At 43.6% G+C, this 23,608-nt stretch overlaps 1 protein-coding gene across 1 annotated transcript in view; it reads right to left on the bottom strand.

Moving 5' to 3' along the window:
* Nucleotides 1-12,646: 12,646 nt before the first annotated feature.
* The window catches only part of APP (amyloid beta precursor protein), a 275,311-nt gene continuing 264,349 nt past the window's right edge, over nt 12,647-23,608 (bottom strand). Inside the window, 2 exon segments of the mRNA XM_047721518.1 lie at nt 12,647-13,596; nt 22,810-22,956. Coding sequence (XP_047577474.1) covers nt 13,495-13,596; nt 22,810-22,956 — 249 coding nt within the window. The 3' untranslated portion in view covers nt 12,647-13,494.

Below are 23,608 nucleotides of genomic sequence, written 5' to 3'. Positions count from 1 at the left end.
GTTTGTTTTGTTTTTTAAACTTTATTTTTTCAGTGTTTCAAGATTTATTGTTTATGTATCACACCCAGTGCTCCATGCAATACATGCCCATCTTAATACCAGGCTCACCCATCCCCCCACCTCCTCCCACCCTGTTTTATGCAAAACAAGTGAAAAGAATATTGTGAGGGGTGCCTGGGTGGCTTAGTCGCATCTGCCTTCAGCTCAGGTCCTGATCCCAGGGACATAGGATGGAGCCCTGCCCGAGTAAGGGGGGGGGGGTGTCCCTGCTCAGTGGGGAGTCTGCTTCTCTCTCCCTCTGCCTCCTCCCCCAGCTCACACTCTGTCTCTCTCTCTCAAATAAATAAAATCTTAAAACAAAACAAAACAAAAGCACACTGTGATTTAACAAATGGTTCTCCACCCTGTTCTTGCATATAGGAATCACCTGGGGGAGCTTTTCAAACATACTAGCGTGGGGATTTCCCCATAAATAGTGGTTCAAGCTCCCTCTTCAGCATTACTAAGTGGAGGAGAAACTGCAACCTTCAAATTATCTATAAGTAGAGGAAACAAATAAATCAAAACAAATTTCAACAGCATGCCCACCACTGGGCTGCCGCTGCCTCCACAAACCTGTGGGTGGGGGCAGCAGTGGGGGATGGGAAGAGTTCTGAATATCCTTATGAGAGACCTCAGAGGAGCCAGGGTCTTTGGGGGAAAATAAAAAAAGACAAATCCACCCACGAAATAGAAAATGAAAGACTATCTACAAAAATAATGAACACAGAGGGGGACTTGGTAGCCTATATCCCCGGCTGTAGACCAGGATCTGCAGGTGGGCGGGGACCAGAGGGAGTGACATGGAAAAGCCCAAGGTTCTGTGGGACAATGCAAGGTATGGAGAAAAGGGGGTGTTCCTGGGAGGCAGGGAGGAAAGGGAAAGAAGGAAATGAGCAAAATGAAGAATCCCACAGAGAACAGGAAAAAGACACACTTGGTCCAGTGCTCCCAATGACCCTTATGAAAGAACAGAACACGAACAGAGCAGAGCAGAGCAGAGCAGACAGAAGAATGTGCTCTTAACGAGGCGCCTGCCCATGACATGAACACAAACAGTAAAACCAGACCGACTGTTTCTAGACAGAACGACTGAAAAGTCAGACACTATGACATTATGAGCAGCAGCTCCACTGCTGGTGAAACCTCCCCCAAAAGCAACCATAAAGTTGACGATAACGGCAACAAAACACCGAATCGAATAGTCTCCAATGTGCATCCGGGGATATGGAAAATACCCTGAATCAGAAATACAAAGGTGATGTAGAGAAAATCAAGAAAAAATCAGGAAGGAATGCAGTGAGGGCTGATTGAATTTAGGAAAACAGAGGAGAAAATCACAGGGCTGTATCAGTAATAAAGCACAGGCTACTTGTGCCCGCAGGAGAATGGGTTCAAATAAAACTTAATAAGGGGCACTGAGTAGGAGATAGAAAACAACCAAGAGAACGAAAATGAGAAAATAAATTAAAAAAGGATCGGAATGAGGTTGAAATGGAAATGAGCAAAAGAGGCCAGAACGTGTGCTCCTGGTGTCTCTGAAGAAGAAAAATAAAATAATGGAACAGAGTATTTAAGACCGCAATCCAAGAAAAATTTCCAGAAGTAAAGAACTGAATCGACACATTTGGAGGGCCCTGGGGGTTACCTAGGAAAACTGCATGAATAATCAACTTGGAATGATTAGACTTTAAAGATAAAGAAATAAAATTCTCAGAGCCTCTAGGCAAAAAACGAAAACACTTAACAAAGGAAAGAGAAGTAGATTGGCTTTGGATTTCTCAACAATAACACATGAAGCAAGAAAACAGTGGAGCCAGCATTTTCTAGACACTTAAGGAAAACGAAGCTGTCCTTCGAGTTTCGAGGTCATAGAAAATCAGTTTTGAATGTGTAGAACTTTAGGGATACTGTCTACAAGTGCTCTTTAATTATTTTTTTAATTTTTTTGTAATCTCTATACCCAATATGGGGCTCAAACTCACAACCCTGAGATTCAAGAGTCCCACGCTCCTCTGACTGACCCTGCCAGGCGCCCCCCACATGTGCTCTTGCTGAGGAATTATAAATTTCTAACTGGAGGGTGAGCTTCATCCAACCAAAGATGTCTGGGGACAGAAGACCGTTGGAGAGCATTTCATATATTCCATTACAGAGTTGAGACTAAAATCAGGTAGGATCGGGGCGCCTGGGTGGTTCAGTCATTAAGTGTCTGCCTTCAGTTCAGGTCATAATACCAGGGTTCTGGAACTGAGCCCCACATCGGGCTCCCTGCTCAGTGGGGAGCTTTCTTCTCGCTCTCCCACTCCCCCTGCTTGTGTTCCCTCTCCCGCTGTGTCTCTCTCTGTCAAATAAATAAATAAAATCTTTAAAAAAATGTTAAAAAAAATAAAATCGGGTAGGATCAGGCACTGAAGAATACATAAACATTTATGTCTGAATAAATAGAACAAATTCAACTGGAAAAATGGGAGAAAGGGGAGAAAAGGGGAAAAGCAGGGTAAGACCGTTCACTGTTGTGTAGGTGGTAGGAAGGGGTCAAAGCTTATCATTTGGTAAAGACCCCTCGTAAAAGTTGAGAAAAAAGGGAGAGCACTACCAAAATCATTAGTAAAAATGTAATCACTAGAATGAAAATACAAAGCTTCCTGTAAACCACAAACACGCACACACAGATGTATGCATGCCATATGCATGCGTGCGTTTGCTGAGAGCCCTCCTTCCATAGAGACACAGTAAATACCCTCAGTAATTACAACAGATGACGGAACTGAGAGCAGACACAGCAGTCATATCGTAAGACTGAATGAGCCCAACTTGCCTATTAAGCCAAAGACTTCCAGATTGGCTCATAGAGCAAAACCCCAGCTTTGTGCGGTATACAAGTCATGCACTCAAGACACAGTGATTGAAAAAGCTAAAAATAAAGGAAGGGGACCTAGATTTATCAGGCAAATGCAAACAGCAAGGCGGCTGGGTTTGCAATCCTGAGACCAAACCAAAGGATACCTGATATCCTTTAAATACCAAACTAGATTTCAAGCCCAAAACAAAAGGCAGAAACAGAAGATTCAGAAAGACAAAAATGGGCCTTGAAAAGATCAAAGAATATCGAACTTTATTCCCAGTAAGATAAATGCAAATAAAAACTATGTTGAGATGTCATTTGTCACTCATCAGGCGGGCATCCCGAACTACCCCCAGATTTCACGGATTTCTGGGCTTGAAGAAATTGGCCTATTGATTAATCCCCAGACATCCAGAGAATCCTTTCAATGCATCTCAAGTTTGAAAACCAAGATTAGAAAGCGTTACCATTTCTTTTCATAATATAGTTATCTATAGGGGCACCTGGGTGGTTCAGTGGGTTAAAGCCTCTGCCTTCGGCTTGGGTCATGATCCCAGGGTCCTGGAATCGAGCCCCGCATCGAACTCTCTGCTCAGCGGGGAGACTGCTTCCGCCTCTCTCTCTGCCTGCTTCTCTGCCTACTTGTGATCTCTGTCAAATAAATAAAATCTTAAAAAAAATAGGTTATCTATAAAATCTATCTGGGTAGTCTTTTAAAATTTCATCAGTTCTGAAATGATCAAAGTTAAAACTTGCAGTTACTGGGATTGAATGCCTGCCAGGGAGTAACGTTAAATACCCTGACCAAGTTCAATTTCATTTCACCATGTCCTGAGCAATGGGCTGTCCTACTAGGACTAACTTTCCCCCACTAGCTACCTTCTACCAGGCAAAATGGCACCCCCGCTTTTACCCAAACTGTCATACCTCATGTACCTCTTAGAGTCGTCACGCCTAAGTGCTCTTAACAGAAGGGAGAGAGTGATTTTGTTCTCCTGAAAACAGAACACACTCAAGACGAGTTTTAATTGTCTATTCATCGAGCACAGTGCTTGATGAAACAACCTTAATTTTCTGTGCTCATTGTTTTAGTTTAAAAGGTCAAATCTAAAGCTAAAATGGGACGTTCACCTGCTTCCAAGCACGGTACAGCAAAAACACCAGGTCCGTGTGTCCCTACAACTCTGGGATAGCGACTAGATAGACTTCTCCAGTTAAAAATCATGTCCATAGAACATGTGGTTCCTAAATGGGGGCGATTTAGGCTTCCCTCCCCCCCACCAAAAATGGCATGTGGTCATGTCTGGAGACATTTTTGATGATCACAACTGGGGAGTCCTGGCATCCTTATGAGTAGAGGTCAGAAATTTTCCTGAGGCGATGGAGTCAAGATGGCGGAGAAGTAGCAGGCTGAGACTACTTCGGGTAGCGGGAGATCAGCTAAATGCTTATTTAAAGATTGCAAACACCTACAAATCCAACGGGAGATTGAAGAGAAGAAGAACAGCAATTCTAGAAACAGAAAATCAACCACTTTCTGAAAGGTAGGACTGGCGGAGAAGTGAATCCAAAGCGGACGGGAAGATGACCGCGGGGGGGAGTGGGCGGCTCCCGCTGAGCAACGGAGCAAAATCAGGACTTTTAAAAGTCTGTTCCGCTGAGGGACATCGCTCCAGAGGCTTAACTGGGGAAGCCCAGGCTGGGTCAGCGCGGCCTCAGGTCCCGCAGGGTCGCAGAAGGATCGGGGGTGTCTGAGTTGTTCAGAGCTACCGGTATTAGACCGGGGAAGCCGGCCTGCAGAGACAGAGCCGAGGAGTGGACTCTCAGCTCGGGGTTGCCTTGAACCGGTCGCAGGCTTCGGTCAGCTCGGAGCGTGGCCAGAGGCCAGGGTGGCGGGAGACATTGGGCGCTGTTCTCTGAGGGAGCACTGAGGAGTGGGGCCCCGGGCTCTCGGCTCCTCCGGGCCGGAGACCAGGAGGCCGCCATCTTCACTCCCGTCCTCCGGACTCTACGGAAAGCGCTCAGGGAACAAAAGCTCCCGAAAGCAAACCCAAGCAACCCGAGCGGAATGACTCAGCGCGGCCCGGGGTAAGGGCTGTGTAACTCCGCCTGGGGCAAAGACGCTTGAGAATCACTACAACAGGCCCCTCCCCAGAGATCAACAGGAAACTCAGCCAGGAACCAAGTTCACCTACCAAGGAGTGCAGTTTCAATACCAAGGGAGAGCGGCGGAATTCCAAGGAGAAGAAAGCAAAGCACGGAACTCATGGCTTTCTCCCAATAATTTTTTAGCCTTGCAGTTAATTTAATTTCTTTTTTCTTTTTCAATTTTTTTTCTTTTTCTCCTGCTAAATTTTTTTAACATTTTACCGTTTTCTTTTTTTAACGTTTTCTAAATAGTTTATCTAAGATATATATATTTTTTCACTCTTTTATATTTTTTCTTTATCGGCTTTCTTAGTTTTAATAGTTTTCTTTTTTTTTTTTTTTTTTTTCTTTCTGAACCCCTTTTTATCCCCTTTCTCCCCCCTCACAATTTGGGATCTCTTCTGATTTGGCTAAAGCATATTTTCCAGGGGTTGTTGCCACCCTTTTATTTTTTTTATTTTTTTTTAAAGATTTTATTTATTTATTTGACAGAGAGAAATCACAAGTAAGCAGAGAGGCAGGCAGAGAGAGAGGAGGAAGCAGGCTCCCTGCTGAGCAGAAAGTCCGATGTGGAGCTCAAACCCAGGACCTGGGATCATGACCTGAGCCGAAGGCAGCGTGTTGCCACCCTTTTAATATTTTACTTGCTCCTTCATAAACTCTTATCTGGACAAATGACAAGGCGGAAAAATTCACAACAAAAAAAAAAGAACAAGAGGCAGTACCAAAGACTAGGGACCTAATCAATACAGACATTGGTAATATGTCAGATATGGAGTTCAGAATGACGATTCTCAAGGTTCTAGCCAGACAAGGCCAAGCCACCAACTAGCTGCTGTGCAACCTCAAGGTTCTAGCCGGGCTTGAAAAAGGCATGGAAGATATTAAAGCAACCCTCTCGGGAGATATAAAAGCCCTTTCTGGAGAAATAAAAGAACTAAAATCTAACCAAGTTGAAATCAAAAAAGCTATTAATGAGGTGCAATCAAAAATGGAGGCTCCCACTGCTAGGATAAATGAGGCAGAAGAAAGAATTAGCGATATAGAAGACCAAATGACAGAGAATAAAGAAGCTGAGCAAAAGAGGGACAAACAGCTACTGGACCACGAGGGGAGAATCGAGAGATAAGTGACACCATAAGACGAAACAACATTAGAATAATTGGGGTTCCAGAAGAAGAGGAAACAGAGAGGGGAGCAGAAGGTATATTGGAGAGAATTATTGGAGAGAATTTCCCCAATATGGCAAAGGGAACAAGCATCAAAATTCGAGAGGTTCAGAGAACCCCCCTCAAAATCAATAAGAATAGGTCCACACCCCGTCACCTAATAGTAAAATTTACAAGTCTTAGTGACAAAGAAAAGATCCTGAAAGCAGCCCGGGAAAAGAAGTCTGTAACGTACAATGGTAAAAATATTAGATTGGCAGCAGACTTATCCACAGAGACCTGGCAGGCCAGAAAGAGCTGGCATGATATATTCAGAGTACTAAATGAGAAAAACATGCAGCCAAGAATACTATATCCAGCTAGGCTATCATTGAAAATAGAAGGAGAGATTAAAAGCTTCCAGGACAAACAAAAACTGAAAGAATTTGCAAATACAAACCAGCTCTACAGGAATATGGAAAGAGAGGCAAAGAGAGACCCTAAAAAGTAGTAGATCAGAAAGAAACAGAGACATATACAATACAGTCACCTTACAGGCAATACAATGGCACTAAATTCATATCTCTCAATACTTATCCTGAATGTTAATGGCTGAATGCCCCAATCAAAAGACACCAGGTATCAGAATGGATAAACAAACAAAACCCATCTATATGTGCCTACAAGAAACTCATCTTAAACCCGAAGACACCTCCAGGTTAAAGTGAGGTGGTGGAAAGAATTGTACCATGCTAATGGACATCAGAAGAAAGCAGGAGTGCAATCCTTATATCAGATCATTAGATTTTAAGCCAGACTATAATAAGAGATGAGGAAGGACACTCTAATCATACTCAATAGAACTGTCCAACAAGAAGATCGAACAATTTTAAAATCTATGCCCCTCACGTGGGAGCAAGCCAACTATATGAACCAATTATAACAAAATCAAGAAACACATTGACAAGAATACAATAATAGTAGGGGATTTTAACACTCCCCTCACTGAAATGGACAGATCATCCAAGCAAAGACAACAAGGAATCAGGCCTTAAATGACACACTGACAGATGACACACAGATATATTCAGAACATTTCATCCCAAGCACAGAATACACATTCTTCTCTAGTGCACATGGAACATTCTCCAGAATAGATCACATTCTTGGTCCTAAATCAAGTCTCAACCGGTATCAAAAGATTGGGGTCATTCCCTGCATATTTTCAGACCACAATGCTCTGAAGCTAGAACTCAATAACAGGAAATTTGGAAAGAACCCAAATACATGGAGACTAAACAGCATCCTTCTAAAGAATGAATTGGTCAACCAGGAAATTAAAGAAGAATTGAAAAAATTCATGGAAACAAATGATAATGAAAACACAATGGTTCAGAATCTGTGGGACACAACAAAGGCAGTCCTGAGAGGAAAATATATAGCGGTACAAGCCTTTCTCAAGAAACAAGAAAGGTCTCAGGTACACAACCTAACCCTACACCTAAAGGAGCTGGAGAAAGAACAAGAAAGAAACCCTAAACCCAGCAGGAGAAGAGAAATCATAAAGATTAGAGCAGAAATCAATGAAATAGAAACAAAAAAAAAACAATAGAACAAATCAACGAAACTAGGAGCTGGTTCTTTGAAAGAATTAATAAGATCAATAAACCCCTGGCCAGACTTATCAAAAAGAAAAGAGAAAGGACCCAAATAAATAAAATCATGAATGAAAGAGGAGAGATCACAACGAACACCAAAGAAATACAGACAATTATAAGAACATACTATGAGCAACTCTACGCCAACAAATTTGACAATCTGGAAGAAATGGATGCATTCCTAGAGACATATAAACTACCACAACTGAACCAGGAAGAAATAGAAAGCCTGAACAGACCCATAACCAGTAAGGAGATTGAAACAGTCATCAAAAATCTCCAAACAAACAAAAGCCCAGGGCCAGATGGCTTCCCGGGGGAATTCTACCAAACATTTAAAGAAGAGCTAATTCCTATTCTCCTGAAACTGTTCCAAAAAATAGAAATAGAAGGAAAACTTCCAAACTCATTTTATGAGGCCAGCATCACCTTGATCCCAAAACCAGACAAGGATCCCATCAAAAAAGAGAACTACAGACCAATATCCTTGATGAACACAGATGCAAAAATTCTCGCCAAAATACTAGCCAATAGGATTCAACAGTACATTAAAAGGATTATTCACCACGACCAAGTGGGATTTATTCCAGGGCTGCAAGGTTGGTTCAACATCCACAAATCTATCAATGTGATACAACACATTAATAAAAGAAAGAACAAGAACCATATGATACTCTCCATAGATGCTGAAAAAGCATTTGACAAAGTACAGCATCCCTTCCTGATCAAAACTCTTCAAAGTGTAGGGATAGACGGCACATACCTCAATATTATCAAAGCCATCTATGAAAAACCCACCGCAAATATCATTCTCAATGGAGAAAAACTGAAAGCTTTTCCGCTAAGGTCAGGAACACGACAGGGATGTCCGTTATCACCACTGCTATTCAACATAGTACTAGAAGTCCTAGCCTCAGCAATCAGACAACAAAAGGAAATTAAAGGCATCCAAATCGGCAAAGAAGAAGTCAAACTATCACTCTTCGCAGATGATATGATACTATATGTGGAAAACCCAAAAGACTCCACTCCAAAACTGCTAGAACTTGTACAGGAATTCAGTAAAGTGTCAGGATATAAAATCAATGCACAGAAATCAGTTGCATTTCTCTACACCAACAACAAGACAGAAGAAAGAGAAATTAAGGAGTCCATCCCATTTACAATTGCACCCAAAACTATAAGATACCTAGGAATAAACCTAACCAAAGAGAGTAAGAATCTATACACAGAAAAACTATAAAGTACTCATGAAAGAAATTGAGGAAGACCACAAAGAAATGGAAAAATGTTCCATGCTCCTGGATTGGAAGAATAAATATTGTGAAAATGTCTATGCTACCTAAGCAATCTACACATTTAATGCAATTCCTATCAAAGTACCATCCATTTTTTTCAAAGAAATGGAACAAATAATCCTAAAATTTATATGGAACCAGAAAAGACCTCGAATAGCCAAAGGAATATTGAAAAAAGAAAGCCAAAGTTGGTGGCATCACAATTCCGGACTTCAAGCTCTATTACAAAGCTGTCATCATCAAGACAGCATGGTACTGGCACAAAAAACAGACACATAGATCAATGGAACAGAATAGAGAGCCCAGAAATGGACCCTCAACTCTATGGTCAACTCATCTTCGACAAAGCAGGAAAGAATGTCCAATAGAACAAAGACAGCCTCTTCATAAATGGTGTTGGGAAATTGGACAGCCACATGCAGAAAAATGAAATTGGATCATTTCCTTACACCACACACGAAAATAGACTCAAAATGGATGAAGGATCTCAATGTGAGAAAGGAAGCCATGAAAATCCTCGAGGAGAACACAGGCAGCAACCTCTTCGACCTCAGCCGCAGCAACATCTTCCTAGGAACATCACCAAAGGCAAGGGAAGCAAGGGCAAAAATGTCTTTTGGGATTTTATCAAGATCAAAAGCGTTTGCACAGCAAAGGAAACAGTGAACAAAACCAAAAGACACTGACAGAATGGGAGAAGATATTTGCAAATGACCTATCATATAAAGGGCTAGTGTCCAAAATCTATAAAGAACTTAGCAAACTCAACACCCAAAGAACAAATAATCCAATCAAGAAATGGGCAGAGGACACGAACAGACATTTCTGCAAAGAAGACATCCAGATGGCCAACAGACACATGAAAAAGTGCTCCATATCACTCGCATCAGGGAAATACAATCAAAACCACCATGAATATCACCTCACACCAGTCAGAATGGCTAACATTAACAAGTCAGGAAATGACAGATGCTGGCGAGGATGTGGAGAAGGGGAACCCTCCTACACTGTTGGTGGGAATGCAAGCTGGTGGCAACCACTCTGGAAAACAGCATGGAGGTTCCCAAAATGTTGAAAATAGAACTACCCTATGACCCTGCAATTGCACTGCTGGGTATTTACCCTAAAGATACAAACGTAGTGATCCGAAGGGGCACGTGCACCCGAATGTTTATAGCAGCAATGTCTACAATAGCCAAAACTATGGAAAGAACCTAGATGTCCATCCACAGACGATGGATAAAGAAGAGGTGGTATATATACACAATGGAATACTATGCAGCCTCAAAAGAAATGAAATCTTGCCATTTGCGATGACGTGGATTGAACTAGAGGGTATCATGCTTAGGCGAAATAAGTCAATCGGAGAAAGACACTATCATATGATCTCCCTGATATGAGGGAGAGGAGATGCAACATGGGGGGGTTGAGGGGGTAGGAGAAGAGTAAATGAAACAAGATGGGATTGGGAGGGAGACAAACCATAAGTGACTCTTAATCTCACAAAACAAACTGAGGGTTGATGGGGGGAGGGGTTGGGAGAGGGGGGTGAGGTTATGTATATTGGGAAGGGTATGTGCTATGGTGAGTGCTGTGAAGTGTGTAAACCTGGCAATTCGTAGACCTGTACCCCTGTGGATAAAAATATATGTTTATAAAAAATAAAAAAAAATTAAAGAAAAAAACAAAACAAAACAGGAAAATCTCCATATTTGGCAACTAAACAATGTCCTCCTAAACAATCAATTTTCCAAGCCATCAATGGTTATTGTTAGAAGGAAGTTCTTTTTTTTTTTTTTAAAGATTTTATTTATTTATTTGACAGAGAGAGATCACAAGTAGACAGAGGCAGGCAGAGAGGGAGAGAGGGAAGCAGGCTCCCTGCCGAGCAAAGAGCCCGATGTGGGACTCGATCCCAGGACCCTGAGATCATGACCTGAGCCGAAGGCAGTGGCTTAACCCACTGAGCCACCCAGGCGCCCCTAGAAGGAAGTTCTTAAGCAGATCAAAAAATACATTGAACTGAATAAAGATGAAAATATATCAAAATTTGTATGACACAGTTAAAAAGGTGCAGAAGTGGAAATTTATAGCAGTGTATATATACATTAGAAAAAAGGAAAAATCTCTAACCAATAATCTAAGCTCCCACTTTAAGAGCCTAGACAAGAAAATAGAAAAATAAACCCAAATCAGGCAGAAGGGAGGACAAATTAAAAGTATGTCAATAGCAAATACCATATGATTTCACTCATATGTGGAATTTAAGAAACAAAACAGATGAACATAGGAGAGGGTAAGGAAAAATAAAATAAGATGAAAACAGAGAGGGAGACAAACCATAAGAGACTCTTAACTGTAGGAAACAGAGTTTCTGGGGAGAGGTGGATGCTGGCATGGGGTAATTGTGTGATGGGCATTAAGGAGGGCACTTGATGTAATGAATACTGGGTGTTATATGCAACTGATGAATCACTAGACTCTACTCCTGAAACTAAGAATACAGTATATGTTACCTAAGTTGAATTTAAATAAAAATTTAAAAAACCATAAAAAAAAAAAAAAGAAATTTTCCTAACCATCCTTCAAAGCGCAGGACAGAGCCCCAGAACAAGGATTCCCTGCAGCGTAAAGGTTGAGCCACACTTCAGAAAATCTGCTTTAGAAATAGCTGTTTGCTTGTCTTAGCTTTGAGCCTGGCCCCCAGGAGTTTTCTCTTCATCTCTTATTTGAGACGCGATGGTCTGTCTGAATGTCTGCATGCCCTCACAATTCTTTTGTTGAAATTGCAATGCCCAAGGTGATGGTCTTGGTGGGGGGAGGGTGGCTTTCGGGAGGTGGTTTGGGTTGTGAGGATCCTTCAAATGGAATGAGCGCCCTTACACGATGTGAAATCTGCAACCTCGAAGGTCCCCACATGACCAGGCTGGCACCTTGACCCCGGACTGCCGATCTCCAGAACTGGGAAAAGGAAATTTCTGTTGTTTATAAGCAACCGGGTCCGTGGTATTTTGTTCCAGCAGTCCAATCAGATGAGGACAGGGACAAACATGAGGACTGGGGTACAGCCATGAGATACTCTGGACCAAGTTAGGTCAATGAGGCATCTGACTAGCACGAGAAGATTCGTGTTGGCCCTGATTTTCGACTCAGACTTGCAGTTAAGATACAAAGGTGTGGACCTCTGGGGTTAGATTACATTAGCTTTCTCACCAGTCTCTGGGGGGCTACTTGCTCAGCAGGCGGCTGCCATGGAATCATTCACACCAGCACAAGGGCGCTCCTCCAAGAATGTATTTATTTACATGAAAACACCGTTTTATACAAATTGAAGACAAATCTTAAAGGGTCTGTCCAGGCAGGCCTTCCCCTTTCACTTTCTTTCGCTGTCATAAATAAAATGTTTTAGACCGGTTAAAAGAAACTGCATCTGCCTCTTCTTTCCCCTCAAATGACTCTGAATATTTCATGTCCCTAGTTATCCTTAAAGAAAACTCTTGCCCAGGGTGATTTTATTTAATTTATTTATGTAATACAGTATAGAAAGCTATCATGGTCATAAGCAATGATTCTGTACAATCATCCTGCAGAAAATTTTTTGGGAGAATTCCTGGTAATTTGAGACCAGCAGAGCACTCCCTCCCCCACCCACTCCCACCCGTAAAGTGCTTACATGACAGGGATTCTTTTCTTTATCAAAGATCCAAAGGTACATGGACAAAAAAGTTCATTCTCAATGCCTATGGTGTGCACATAAACAGGCACAAAGAAATAATGTGTATCCTCGTAATTCCTATATCACAAATCTAGCAGAAGCAGCAATCTGTACAGTAAAATGCAATCATGGAAAAAGAATTCTCTAGATCATTTGGAATACTTAAAAATGCTCAACTTCAGAATGCATAGTGATCAGGAAAAGAATACTTAGGCAAGAGAAGCAGCTACACTCCCACGTTCACGACGAAGCATCCCCCATCGATTCTTAAAGCATATCTCAAGGAGGACTTATTGGGTCACAAACCACAAGAATAATATACAACTGGCTAAGGGGCTACGTGATAAATAATCAGGAGAATCTATTCATGCACTAGTTCGATACAGCTAAGTTCTTTACAGTACACAAAACCCATTAATAATGTAGAGACCAAAATGTAAAGAGAGAGAATACGTTGCTGATTTGTGTATTAATTCAAGTTCAGGCATCTACTTGTGTTATAGCACAGCGGTCGGGAGGCGATGAGTAACTCATAAAACAGAAGGGCTTGTTTCTTTCCACGTTATTCTATAAATGAACACCGATGGGTAGTGAAGCAATGGTTTTGCTGTCCGACTTCAGAGGCTGCTGTCGCGGGGGTCTAGTTCTGCATCTGCTCGAAGAACTTGTAAGTTGGATTTTCATAGCCATTCTGCTGCATCTTGGAGAGGTGGCGCTCCTCTGGGGTCACAGCAGCGTCAACCTGAAATGCAAGGGCGAGGAAAAATGAATTAAAAAAAAAATCGATCTTTTGAAAGCACACATGGGGAAAGGTAAAATAAGGAGCACGGTAGGTTTCTTTCCTTCCCAATGTGACCCCTCGGAGCAGGACGCCTGTGACCAACCAGTTACATAGATGCTCCATCTGGCCACCAGGTGGCGCCGAAAACCTTGCCGAGCTGGCTCTGGTCGCCGAGTGCTCATTGGTTGCTCCCCCCACTTCAGAGTAACTGGATACATTCAGCACAATAAATATTTTTTTCTTCCCTGTTGGCTCACTAAGGGCCAAAAGGCCACAATGGAAAACTGTTTTACTTGAAAGTGTGGTGGTAAGTTGGGAAAAAAAAAAAAAAATCCAAGAGCATCATGGAGAGGGAGCGATGTATATGGGCAGACGCTTAAATAAATCTAGACGGCCGATGATCTTTCCACACTCATTTTAATTTGTCTCTGCTTCCACGAAATCTAATATGACAAGAGGCCTGAGAATCTTTTAATTAAAATGATGATCTACATATATCCAAGGGGCCATGTGGCAAGGAAAAAAGGAAAATATTCAAATATCCTGTTCTAGGTTATATACATATATACACACAATATATATGTACACATAGGCATATACATATGTACATTGAATTGTATATGTATATACATATAATTACATATATAATGTGTGTGTATATATATGTACATATATATATAAATATAAAATTATTTTTAAAAAACCGAGCACTGAGACTGTAGCAGGATGTCCTGCACAAACCCTCTGCGTTGACGTGCTCCGTGTCTAGGATCAGGCCAGCAGCTGTGACCCGGCCATGCCCCCGCCCCGCCGGAGTCCCGGTTAGGACAGGGCCGGGAAGGGGTATTTGCTCTCTGCGCATCCGGCAAGGTGCACGTGGGGAGCGGCTGCTCACGTCTCTGGTAGACCTGCTGCACCATGCGCAATGCACAGAATTCAGAGAGGAAGTTCACAACTCTTTGCTGAATGAACTGAAAGTTGAGGTTCGTTATTCCACCTCGCGAGCAGGCCTTGGAACCACCCCGTTGGCTAAGCCCAGGGCGGCCGGCACGGGAAGACGGCAGCTCCCGCAGACCGGACGCTCCCGTTCCGCGCCTTATTAGAGCGGTCCGCTCTGCGGAGGCTCCTCCCGTCCCGTCCCCCACCCCCGGCGACAGGCCCGGGCATTTCCCCCGAGGACAAAGCCACCAACCATCTCCCGCCACGTTGGTGCTCGGAGGACACTGCGCATTCCGCTCTGCCCTCCTTATGGGAATCATCACTCGTGTTTTTTCTTATCCCTCCTCTTCCTCTGACCTGCTGCGTTGTCAACAAATGAGGTCACCGTGCTTTAATTTAAGGCCACTGTGTAATTAGCCACGGACTTGTCGGTTCCAACGCCGTCACTAAAGATGAGCACCAATAACGAGACATTTCATCCACTCTGCGACTCAGCGAAACAGCCTGTCTGTAGCACTGGGGCCATACGAACCTGGGCCTCTTTGTATTTGTGCTGCCTTTTAACTGATACTTCACATAGTGTCAAGATAAAAAAAAAAAAGTCTTGCTGAGGAGGTCCAGCTCTGCAAAGCTGCCACGTTTCCGAGTATAGAAAAAACACACTGTGTGACTGTTAGAATATCGTGCTTGTATGTCCTCCAGGAACACATCAACCCTCGTCCTGGCTGTCAGCTGTCATCTGCATTCATCAAGGTCAGGGGGACACCTGGCAACTTAATCGTTTATCTCCTCTTCAAAGGCCAAAGCCAAATGCTTAAAACAGTCCAGCCAGAAATGGGAGGCTGAGGCGGGCGTGGAATGCAGGCGTTGAAGGTTCCTGCCTTCTTGGTCCTTTTCCACCTGCTAATCTTTATTATCTTTTGCTGCTGGGAGGGCGGCTCAAGCCTCGCCATGCCTGCAGCGGGGAGGCCAAGCCCTCAGATCTCAGAGGGCTTAGGAGCCTTCAGGAGGAGGGATGATTTTTACAAAATGGCGCCCAAGGAGTTTGGGTTGTATCTCTTTATCCTGAGCCCCTTGAAGGCTCAAAGTGCAACACTGAGTGCTCACATCCACAGATAAACCTACCACTAAAGGAAGAGCATCAGGTAAGGGGGAGCCTTCCTCCCTAGCGGGACTCAAGGTTAGGTCCTCCAAGGCTAAGCTACTGCACTGGTGGGGACCACCATGTGGGGGCTGCCCCACTACGGTGCAGGCAGGGCCTTGCATAAACACCTCAGTATTGTTTCCCTTAAAGCAGAGCCGGGGGAAGTTGGAGCCCGTGATGATTGTTCTGGACGGAATGAGGGAACAATGAAGTTGGGGACAGAATCCCCATCTGCCCATCAGGCAGGAACACCTATCACTTGCTGAGGCAAAAAAAAACCACATGCACACCACCTCTGCACACGCCCCCTCTCCTGAATTTCTGGGTTAGATCACATCAATAACTGGTCCTAAGTCTTCTTCTGGCTCTAGGTTCTGTGCGCTCTGCCTTCATGGGGGACCCTAGGACCCTCTGCACTGCACTCTGGCCTGGCTTCAACCCATATTCCTTCACTATATCCAGAGGAATTCATAGTTCAACTGTCAAAACTGCAGAGATGAAATTCTACCTGGGTCTCCTTAGTTTCTAGTTCCTCCGTATCGTATTGTCTCTAGTGTGGGAGTAGTAAGCCGGGAAAATCCACATTTTAATTTTATTATGTAGAATAACCAGCAGGATGTGTGTTACTGGGCGTCCCTTTCATGAATGACACTGAGCTACGCAGAACCACAGAGTCCTAACGCCTAAGATATTCCATTCCAGGTCATCTAGGTGGACAAGGGAAGGAGAAGATAAACCACAGTGACTTAATACATAACCACAGTGGAGGGTAAGACCATCCAAGGGAAGGAGAGCAAAGCAAACATTAATCAGGTTTTCAAGCTAGTCGTTTATCCCTCCTCTAACCCCCCTGGTGTTGGATTTTGTGTTCAGTCGTGCCCAGCTTCATTTTTTTTAACTGTCATTCCATCTCCTTATAAGGGGTTCACTTATGTTTGCTGCCCGTGTTCAGTGATCTTCCAGCAGGCGACGGATTCCTTTGCTATGCCATCATCATCATTGATCCCTGATGCTTTTCTCTGATCTTCCACTGTCTCTTTCTGCTGTTTGCTTCCGGCCACAAGAGGTTCTGGGTCCAGCCATGCTTTTCTGTACCTCTGCTTCCCACTGAACCTGACCGTTCTGTCCAATTGCTCCACAACACCCACGTTAGTGGTGGCTCGTTACCTCCATCCTGGTGAGTCAGGTTCTCGTCAGGAAGAAAGGGCCCCTCAGGACATATTTTTATCGTGTTAGCAGTAGGACGGCACATTCATCAGGGAAAGTCATAAGCTGTAACTCCATAAAAGCTAACTGGCACCTCTCTTCTTATTCTGATCATTAATCAGATGGATAGTGGGGGGTGATGAGGGATGGGAGAGTTCCGAAGGTCCAGTTATCAGACCCATGTATGGAAAAAATTTTTATACCCTATAATAGATTTTGTGCCAGCCCCCTTAATTTCTTTTTGTTATGGAGATCTATCTGGCATATAACTATGTAAATTAGGGTATACAACCTGTTAACTTGATACAGTTACACACTGTAATATGCTTATCATTATCGTGATTAATTAGCACCTCTATCAGGTCAGAGAATTATCCGTTCTTATCCTTTTTTAAAAAAAATTTTTTAAAATTAACATATAAGGTATTATTAGCCCCAGGGGTACAGGTGTGTGAATCGCCAGGTTTACACTTCACAGCACTCACCATAGCACCCCAATGTCCATAACCCCACCACCCTCTCCCTACGTTCTTATCCCTTCTTATTAGTGTTTGGAATAATTAAATTCTAGTCTCTTAGCAAGTTTGATTACAATACAGTATTGGGGACTATATTCATTATGCTGCACATTAGATCTCCAGGCCTCATTGACTCTTGCTGCCAGTTTGTAACCCTTAAACCCTTGTCCTGTCCCCTCCAATCCCCTAATTAAAGGGGAGGTCTCCCTTTAATTAGGAAAGAGCTACAATATGCATTTTGGACTATCCAGTGTCAATTGACATCAATGTAGAAGAGGGACATCACCAACCACCCGGGGTCGGTGGACGGGTAGGATCTTATTAAAGCAGGAGCAGTTGGGATCAGTCAGCTGGCACTGGGACCCTCAGCCACCACAGATGGTGGGCACCTGGGTGACACAGTGGAACAAAGGGCCGTCACATCACTGCCTGAGATACCAACAAGGCACAGTCATCTCCTTGAGGAGCGTGGCTGGCTAATGGCTTACTGGGTGAACCTCTGGCCTTATGACTAAGCAAATCATTACATCAATGTTCACCGCTTATTTTTTTAAAAAACAAAAACTGGCAACTGCTAATTTCCAACTGGCAACAGCTCTATTAATAAAAATACTAGGCTCCGTGTCATTTCCATGTCTCTGTGATCTCCTGCAGGCATCTTCTGCTCTGAGAAGGGAGTTCTGGAGACCGAGGCTTTCATCATTTCTTTTTTTTTTTTTTTTTTTTGGACAGACAGAGAGCACTAGTAGGCAGAGAGGTAGGCAGAGAGAGAGAGGGGGAAGCAGGCTCCCCGCCAAAGCAGAGAGCCCGATGCAGGACTCGATCCCAGGACCCTGGGATCACAACCTGAGCCAAAGGCAGCGGATTAACCCACTGAGCCACCCAGGCGCCCGGCTTTCATCATTTCTTCATGCACTGATGGTGTGAAGCGGGACGATGTTCCGTTCTGACAGACGCAGGCCAGTCTAGCTGGAAATGCTCATTTATTTGTTCTCAGTGAAGGAGGGTTACTCACTCACGATGCAGGCGAGCCAGAGCTGGGAATAAGTTTATTCCTGGGGCCCTGATTGGGAGGGCGTGCTGAGATGGGCAGACCACGTCCAGAGGAGGACCACGTCCATTCGGGGCAGACGCTGCTCTGCTCTCGGAGAAACACTGCCCTGAAACCCCACAGCACTCGACACCACCTGCGCCAGGTGATGGCCTCGGTGCCGCCGTGGGTGGCAGCTCTTCCCGTCCACGTTCACCCACCCTGGCCGGGCCATAAGCTTCCCGAGGGTGGGGATGGCGAACGGCACCTCGGGTGACGTCCTGGTCCGGCGCTGCCCTACACTGCTCGACACAGAACCGTGCACAGAGATGCTTCTGGAAGGGAGAGAAGGGAAGGCCTGGAGAGGGAGAAGGAGGGTGGTTTCCGGGCTCTTGACAATACCTGCACTTTCGAGGAAGAGGAGGTGAGAAGGTGGCACTCACTCTGGAGAGGTTTCTAGATGCTCTTAAGCAGCGAGCGGAATGAGTATCAAGAGAAGAGCTGAACAGCTATCTCTTTGCAGTTCTGCTTCTTCAAGGATGCCTCCTCACCTCAAAATGAATTTTCTTCCCTGCCCCGGAATCTGGGTTAAAGTGTCAACTTATTCTCTGACATCCCAAATCCAAGGAGACTCTTCTTGGTGGCTAACCACAAGAAACTTTTAACCTAGGTGGCTGTAATGAGGATTAAAGGGTTACTAATTCTCAGGGTGCCTGGATAGATCCGCAGGTTAAGCCTCAGACTCTTGGTTTCGGCTCGGGTCATGGTCTTGGGGTCTTAAGATCAAGCCTCGCCTCCAACTCCTGGCTCACCACGGGGTCTGCTTGTCCTTCTCCCTCCCCTTCTGTCCTTCCCTCGACTCATGCTCTCTCTCTAAAATAAATAAATAAAATAAATAAATAAATAAATAAATAAAAGGTAGCTAGTTCTCTTATAAAGAGAACAAAGGTAGTTTGAGGTCTTGTCTTGTAGACATGAGATACTATTTTCTACACTCAGACCAGTGACTGAAAGGAAGGAGATCAGTGATTCTCATAAATGAATACGTGTTCTGTTCAGCCGGAAAATTTTCAACACATAGCTTCTAAGCCCATTTAGAAATTGTTTCCTTAGGTCTGGGCTGGGACCTTTTAAATAAGTAGCTGTTAAGTCTCATGCACGACCGTGGCAGAGAGTCCCCTTGAGAGACCTTGCTTTTCTGCCCAGCATCCCTGGGCTGTTACAGGCTGAACTGTGTCCTCACCAAATTGCTAAGTTGAAGTCCTCACCCACAGTGTCTCACAATATGACTGTATTTGGAGACAGAGTCTTTAAAGTAGTAATTGAGGTTAAATGAGATCATTGGGGGTAGACCCTAATCCAATAATACTGGTGTCCTTACAGGAAGAGGAGATCAGGACACAGACACGCACAGAGAAAAGAGGACGTGGAGGCCACCTGCAAGCCAAGGAGGGAGGCCTTAGAGGAAAACCAAACCCGCCGATGCACTGATTTCAGACTTGTAGCTTCCAGAACTCTGAGGCACCCAGTCTGGGACGTGGTAATGGCAGCTCTAGAAGACACCAATATAGGCTTTTTTGCACTCTGGTACCCCAAACAGGCACTTGACCTGATAAAAAGGAAGATGCTTTCTGGGTAGATTCGTCAGTCCGAGGCCATTAAAACATACAATGACTGGTGACAGATGGAGACTACATTTATTGAGCTGAGCACTGTGTAACACAGTCGTCAAACCACTGTGCTGTACACCTGAAACAGAACATTGTATGTCAACTCTATTCAGTTAAAAAAAAAAACAAAAAACTCCCGTACAATAGATTAAAGAAATGAAGATTTTTTTTTTTTTAAATGAGCGAGCATTCGTTTTTTTTAAATTCAGATAACATATAATGTATTATTAGTTTCAGAGGCAGAGGTCAATGATTCAACAGTCCTTATAACACCCAGTGCTCATTACATCACATGCCCTCCTGAACGCCCATCACCCAGATCCCCCATCCCCGGGCACCCTCCTCCCCTCCAGCAACCCTCCATTTGTTTTCTATGATTTAGAGTCTCTTATGGTTTGTCTCCCTCTCTGGTTTTGTCTTGTTTTATTTTTTCCTCTCTTCCCCTATGATCCTCTGTTTTGTTTCTTAAATTTCACATATGAGTGAACTCACATGGTAATAGTCTTTCTCTGACTGACTGACTTATTTCGCTTAGCACAATACCCTCCAGTTCCAACCACGTCGTTGCAAATGGCAAGATTTCATTCTTTTTGATGGCTGATACTCCATTGTGTATTTATGTGTGTGTGTGTATACATATATATATGTATACACACCACATCTTCTTTATCCATTCATCTGTTGATGGACATCTGGGTTCATTCCATAGTTTGGCTATTGTGGACGTTGCTACTATAAACATTGGGGTTCACGTGTGCCTTCAGATCACTACATCTGTATCTTTAGGGTAGCTCCATTTTCAGCTTTTTGAGGAACTTCCGTACTGTCTTCCAGAGTGGCTGCACCAGCTTGCATTCCCACCAACGGTGCACGACGGTTCCCCTTTCTCCACATCCTCGCCAACGTCTGTTTTTCCCAACTTGTTAATTTTAGTAAAAGGGGCTTTTTAATTATTCAAGTATAAAAACATTTTTCTTTTTTCGCCCAAACATGAAAAAAAAATTGTTTTGAGTAGAAATGAAGTAAACTGATGCTAGCAAGGCTACATCTCCCCCTGTCTCAAAGGACACAGGCTCAGAAGTACTATTATCAGAAGACCAGTACCCCAGAATCGTTGATGTTGTCATGGCTTATTTGATGTGCCCACAGGCTAGTCTGTCAGTCATCTATCTTGTTCTGTCACACCTCACCGCTCCCCAGCATGGCCACCTCCAGTCTGGACAGGGAAAAGAAGACTCAAAACCAATTTCCATCAGCAGATCCCATAAACAAGCAGCCAGGAGAATGGTAAGTGCTGACTGTAATGAGGTTTCTGGCCCTGCCAGACATTTAACTTATTTAATGCTGACCTGCCCTTCTCTGATCGAGAATGGTACGCAGCACATGTCTTTGGGGTTAGTGAGAAGTTGGATGGATTTCTCTCTGGTGGAAGAAACAATGGATAGGCTATGGGACAATCTGTATTTGGACCTTGGCCTTATTTAGTTTGACAGTAGGTGAACATTTCTGTCTGGGTCTGTTTTCTCATCTACAAAACGAAAAGATCAATTTGACTGATCACTGAGATCTCTTTCACCTCTAAAAATGCTAATATTTCTCAAGTGAATCTCAAGATTCACTTTCTCTAATAGTTTCCTAGAAAATTACATACACTCTGAGGATTACCCACCCCCCTGCAACCCAGGTCCAACCCCAGAACTGCATTTTAAATGCCCCTGGCTGGCTCGGTCAGTGGAACATGCAACTCTTGATCTTGGGATTGTGAGTTCGAGCCCTACATTGGGTGTAGAGATTACTTAAAAATAAAATCTTAAAAAAAAATGCCTAAGAACTTATCCATAAACTTTCAATTTCAGTATTTTGTATCATGGGTTTAAGAAGTCATATTTCAATCCTGTAGCTACTCCATTTTGTTGGGGTAACCCACAGCTTCCATGCTGTACACACTCATGTTAGTCATGTGTTGGCCTGTGGGGACAAAATCCTGAAGCGTCTTTGTGCAGTAACTGTGATGGTTACTTGGTGAATCTCCTCTCCACCTCCAGCGTGACCGCGCTAACCTCCGGGAACAAAGATATTTCAGGTAGAAGCTCAGGGTAACAGGTTGAACATCCGGAAAACCCTGTAAGCTCTGCTCAGCTGTTTCGTGTCATGTGATTTTCTGTGAAACTCTTTCCTGAAAATTACCATTAATTGCTGCTACCTGCTTTTACTTGTAAGTCAGACTCTTTAAGCGCCCCCCCTCGCCCCGGCAAAGGGTTCGGGTGTTTTTTAGGTTTTAGGGTTTTTTTTTTTTTTTGTAGCAGAATTCTACCTTCCTTTTCATTTCTAACTTGTAGTTCTTTTCTTTTCTTTTAAATGTGCGAGGGTAATCACAATATCTTTAAGCCAGGCATCATCATTAATATTATTTTGACATTTTAGCACAAATTCTAAGAAGCTAAGGGAACGGTGTACAACCCAACGCCTGGATCACAGTATCTCTAAGTCAGAATGAATGAAAGTCAAAGGAAGAAAACAGCTGCCACACTTGAGCACCATGCAGGAATCTAGACTTTTCCCCCCAAGAAGAGATACTTAGATGATTCGTAGTTTAATGCCCAGCAAAATCTCCCGCATAGTCTTTGTTTAACCCCTGCTTGCAAACATGCAGCCGCATTTACCTACCTCCACCACACCGTGATGAATGGACGTGTACTGTTTCTTCTTCAGCATCACCAAGGTGATGACGATCACTGTTGCTATGACAACACCACCAACCATGAGTCCAATGATGGCACCTTTGTTTGAACCCACATCTTCTGCAAAGAACACCTTGAAAATAAATCAAGAAAAAGGACTGCAATTGCAGAAGACAGCTAGACAGGGTAAGTGAAGAGTCTTAGTGTCCACCTTACGCTTTTAAGTTTGAGTTGGTGGCCATTCCATTATTTGGTGCATACTTCGAAAAAAACCCCCACACATTCTAGCTACTAATAATGACACCTATAGGACAATGTACAATATGTGGCTTCCCCAGTTCTGGGAAATCTACTTTCTACTCTACTCCACTCCCCGCCATGGCCCTAGAAAGGCAAAACAGTAGCCAAGAGGAACCTGAAACCCTCGGACAGGTGGGACATCTGGGGAGAGGTGGAGCGGGGATCTACCAAAGGCTGGAAAGGCTGGATCATGGTTTTGAAAGAGGTCACTGGAAGATACAATGCATGACCAGTCCGCCTGAGGTGCTTTTCAAATCCACAGATGTCCTAATTTCCTCAGAGGGACATTAATACATGGGAATAAAGCACCTGAGACAAAGGAGTTCATCTGAAGAAAAAAAGACACTTGTTACCTACTTCTAGCCACAGTCACTCAATAGGACAGTATGGAACCCCGAGAAGCATAATGCTTAAAAGAGAGTTTTTTCAAAGGGAAGAAGTAGTAGGCAATGAGATTAAGATTTTAATGGTCACAAAGAACTCCT

The sequence above is a fragment of the Lutra lutra genome, chromosome 1 (genome assembly GCF_902655055.1).
Source record: "Lutra lutra chromosome 1, mLutLut1.2, whole genome shotgun sequence".
NCBI lineage: Eukaryota > Metazoa > Chordata > Mammalia > Carnivora > Mustelidae > Lutra > Lutra lutra.
This window is presented reverse-complemented; position numbering and strand designations above follow the sequence as displayed.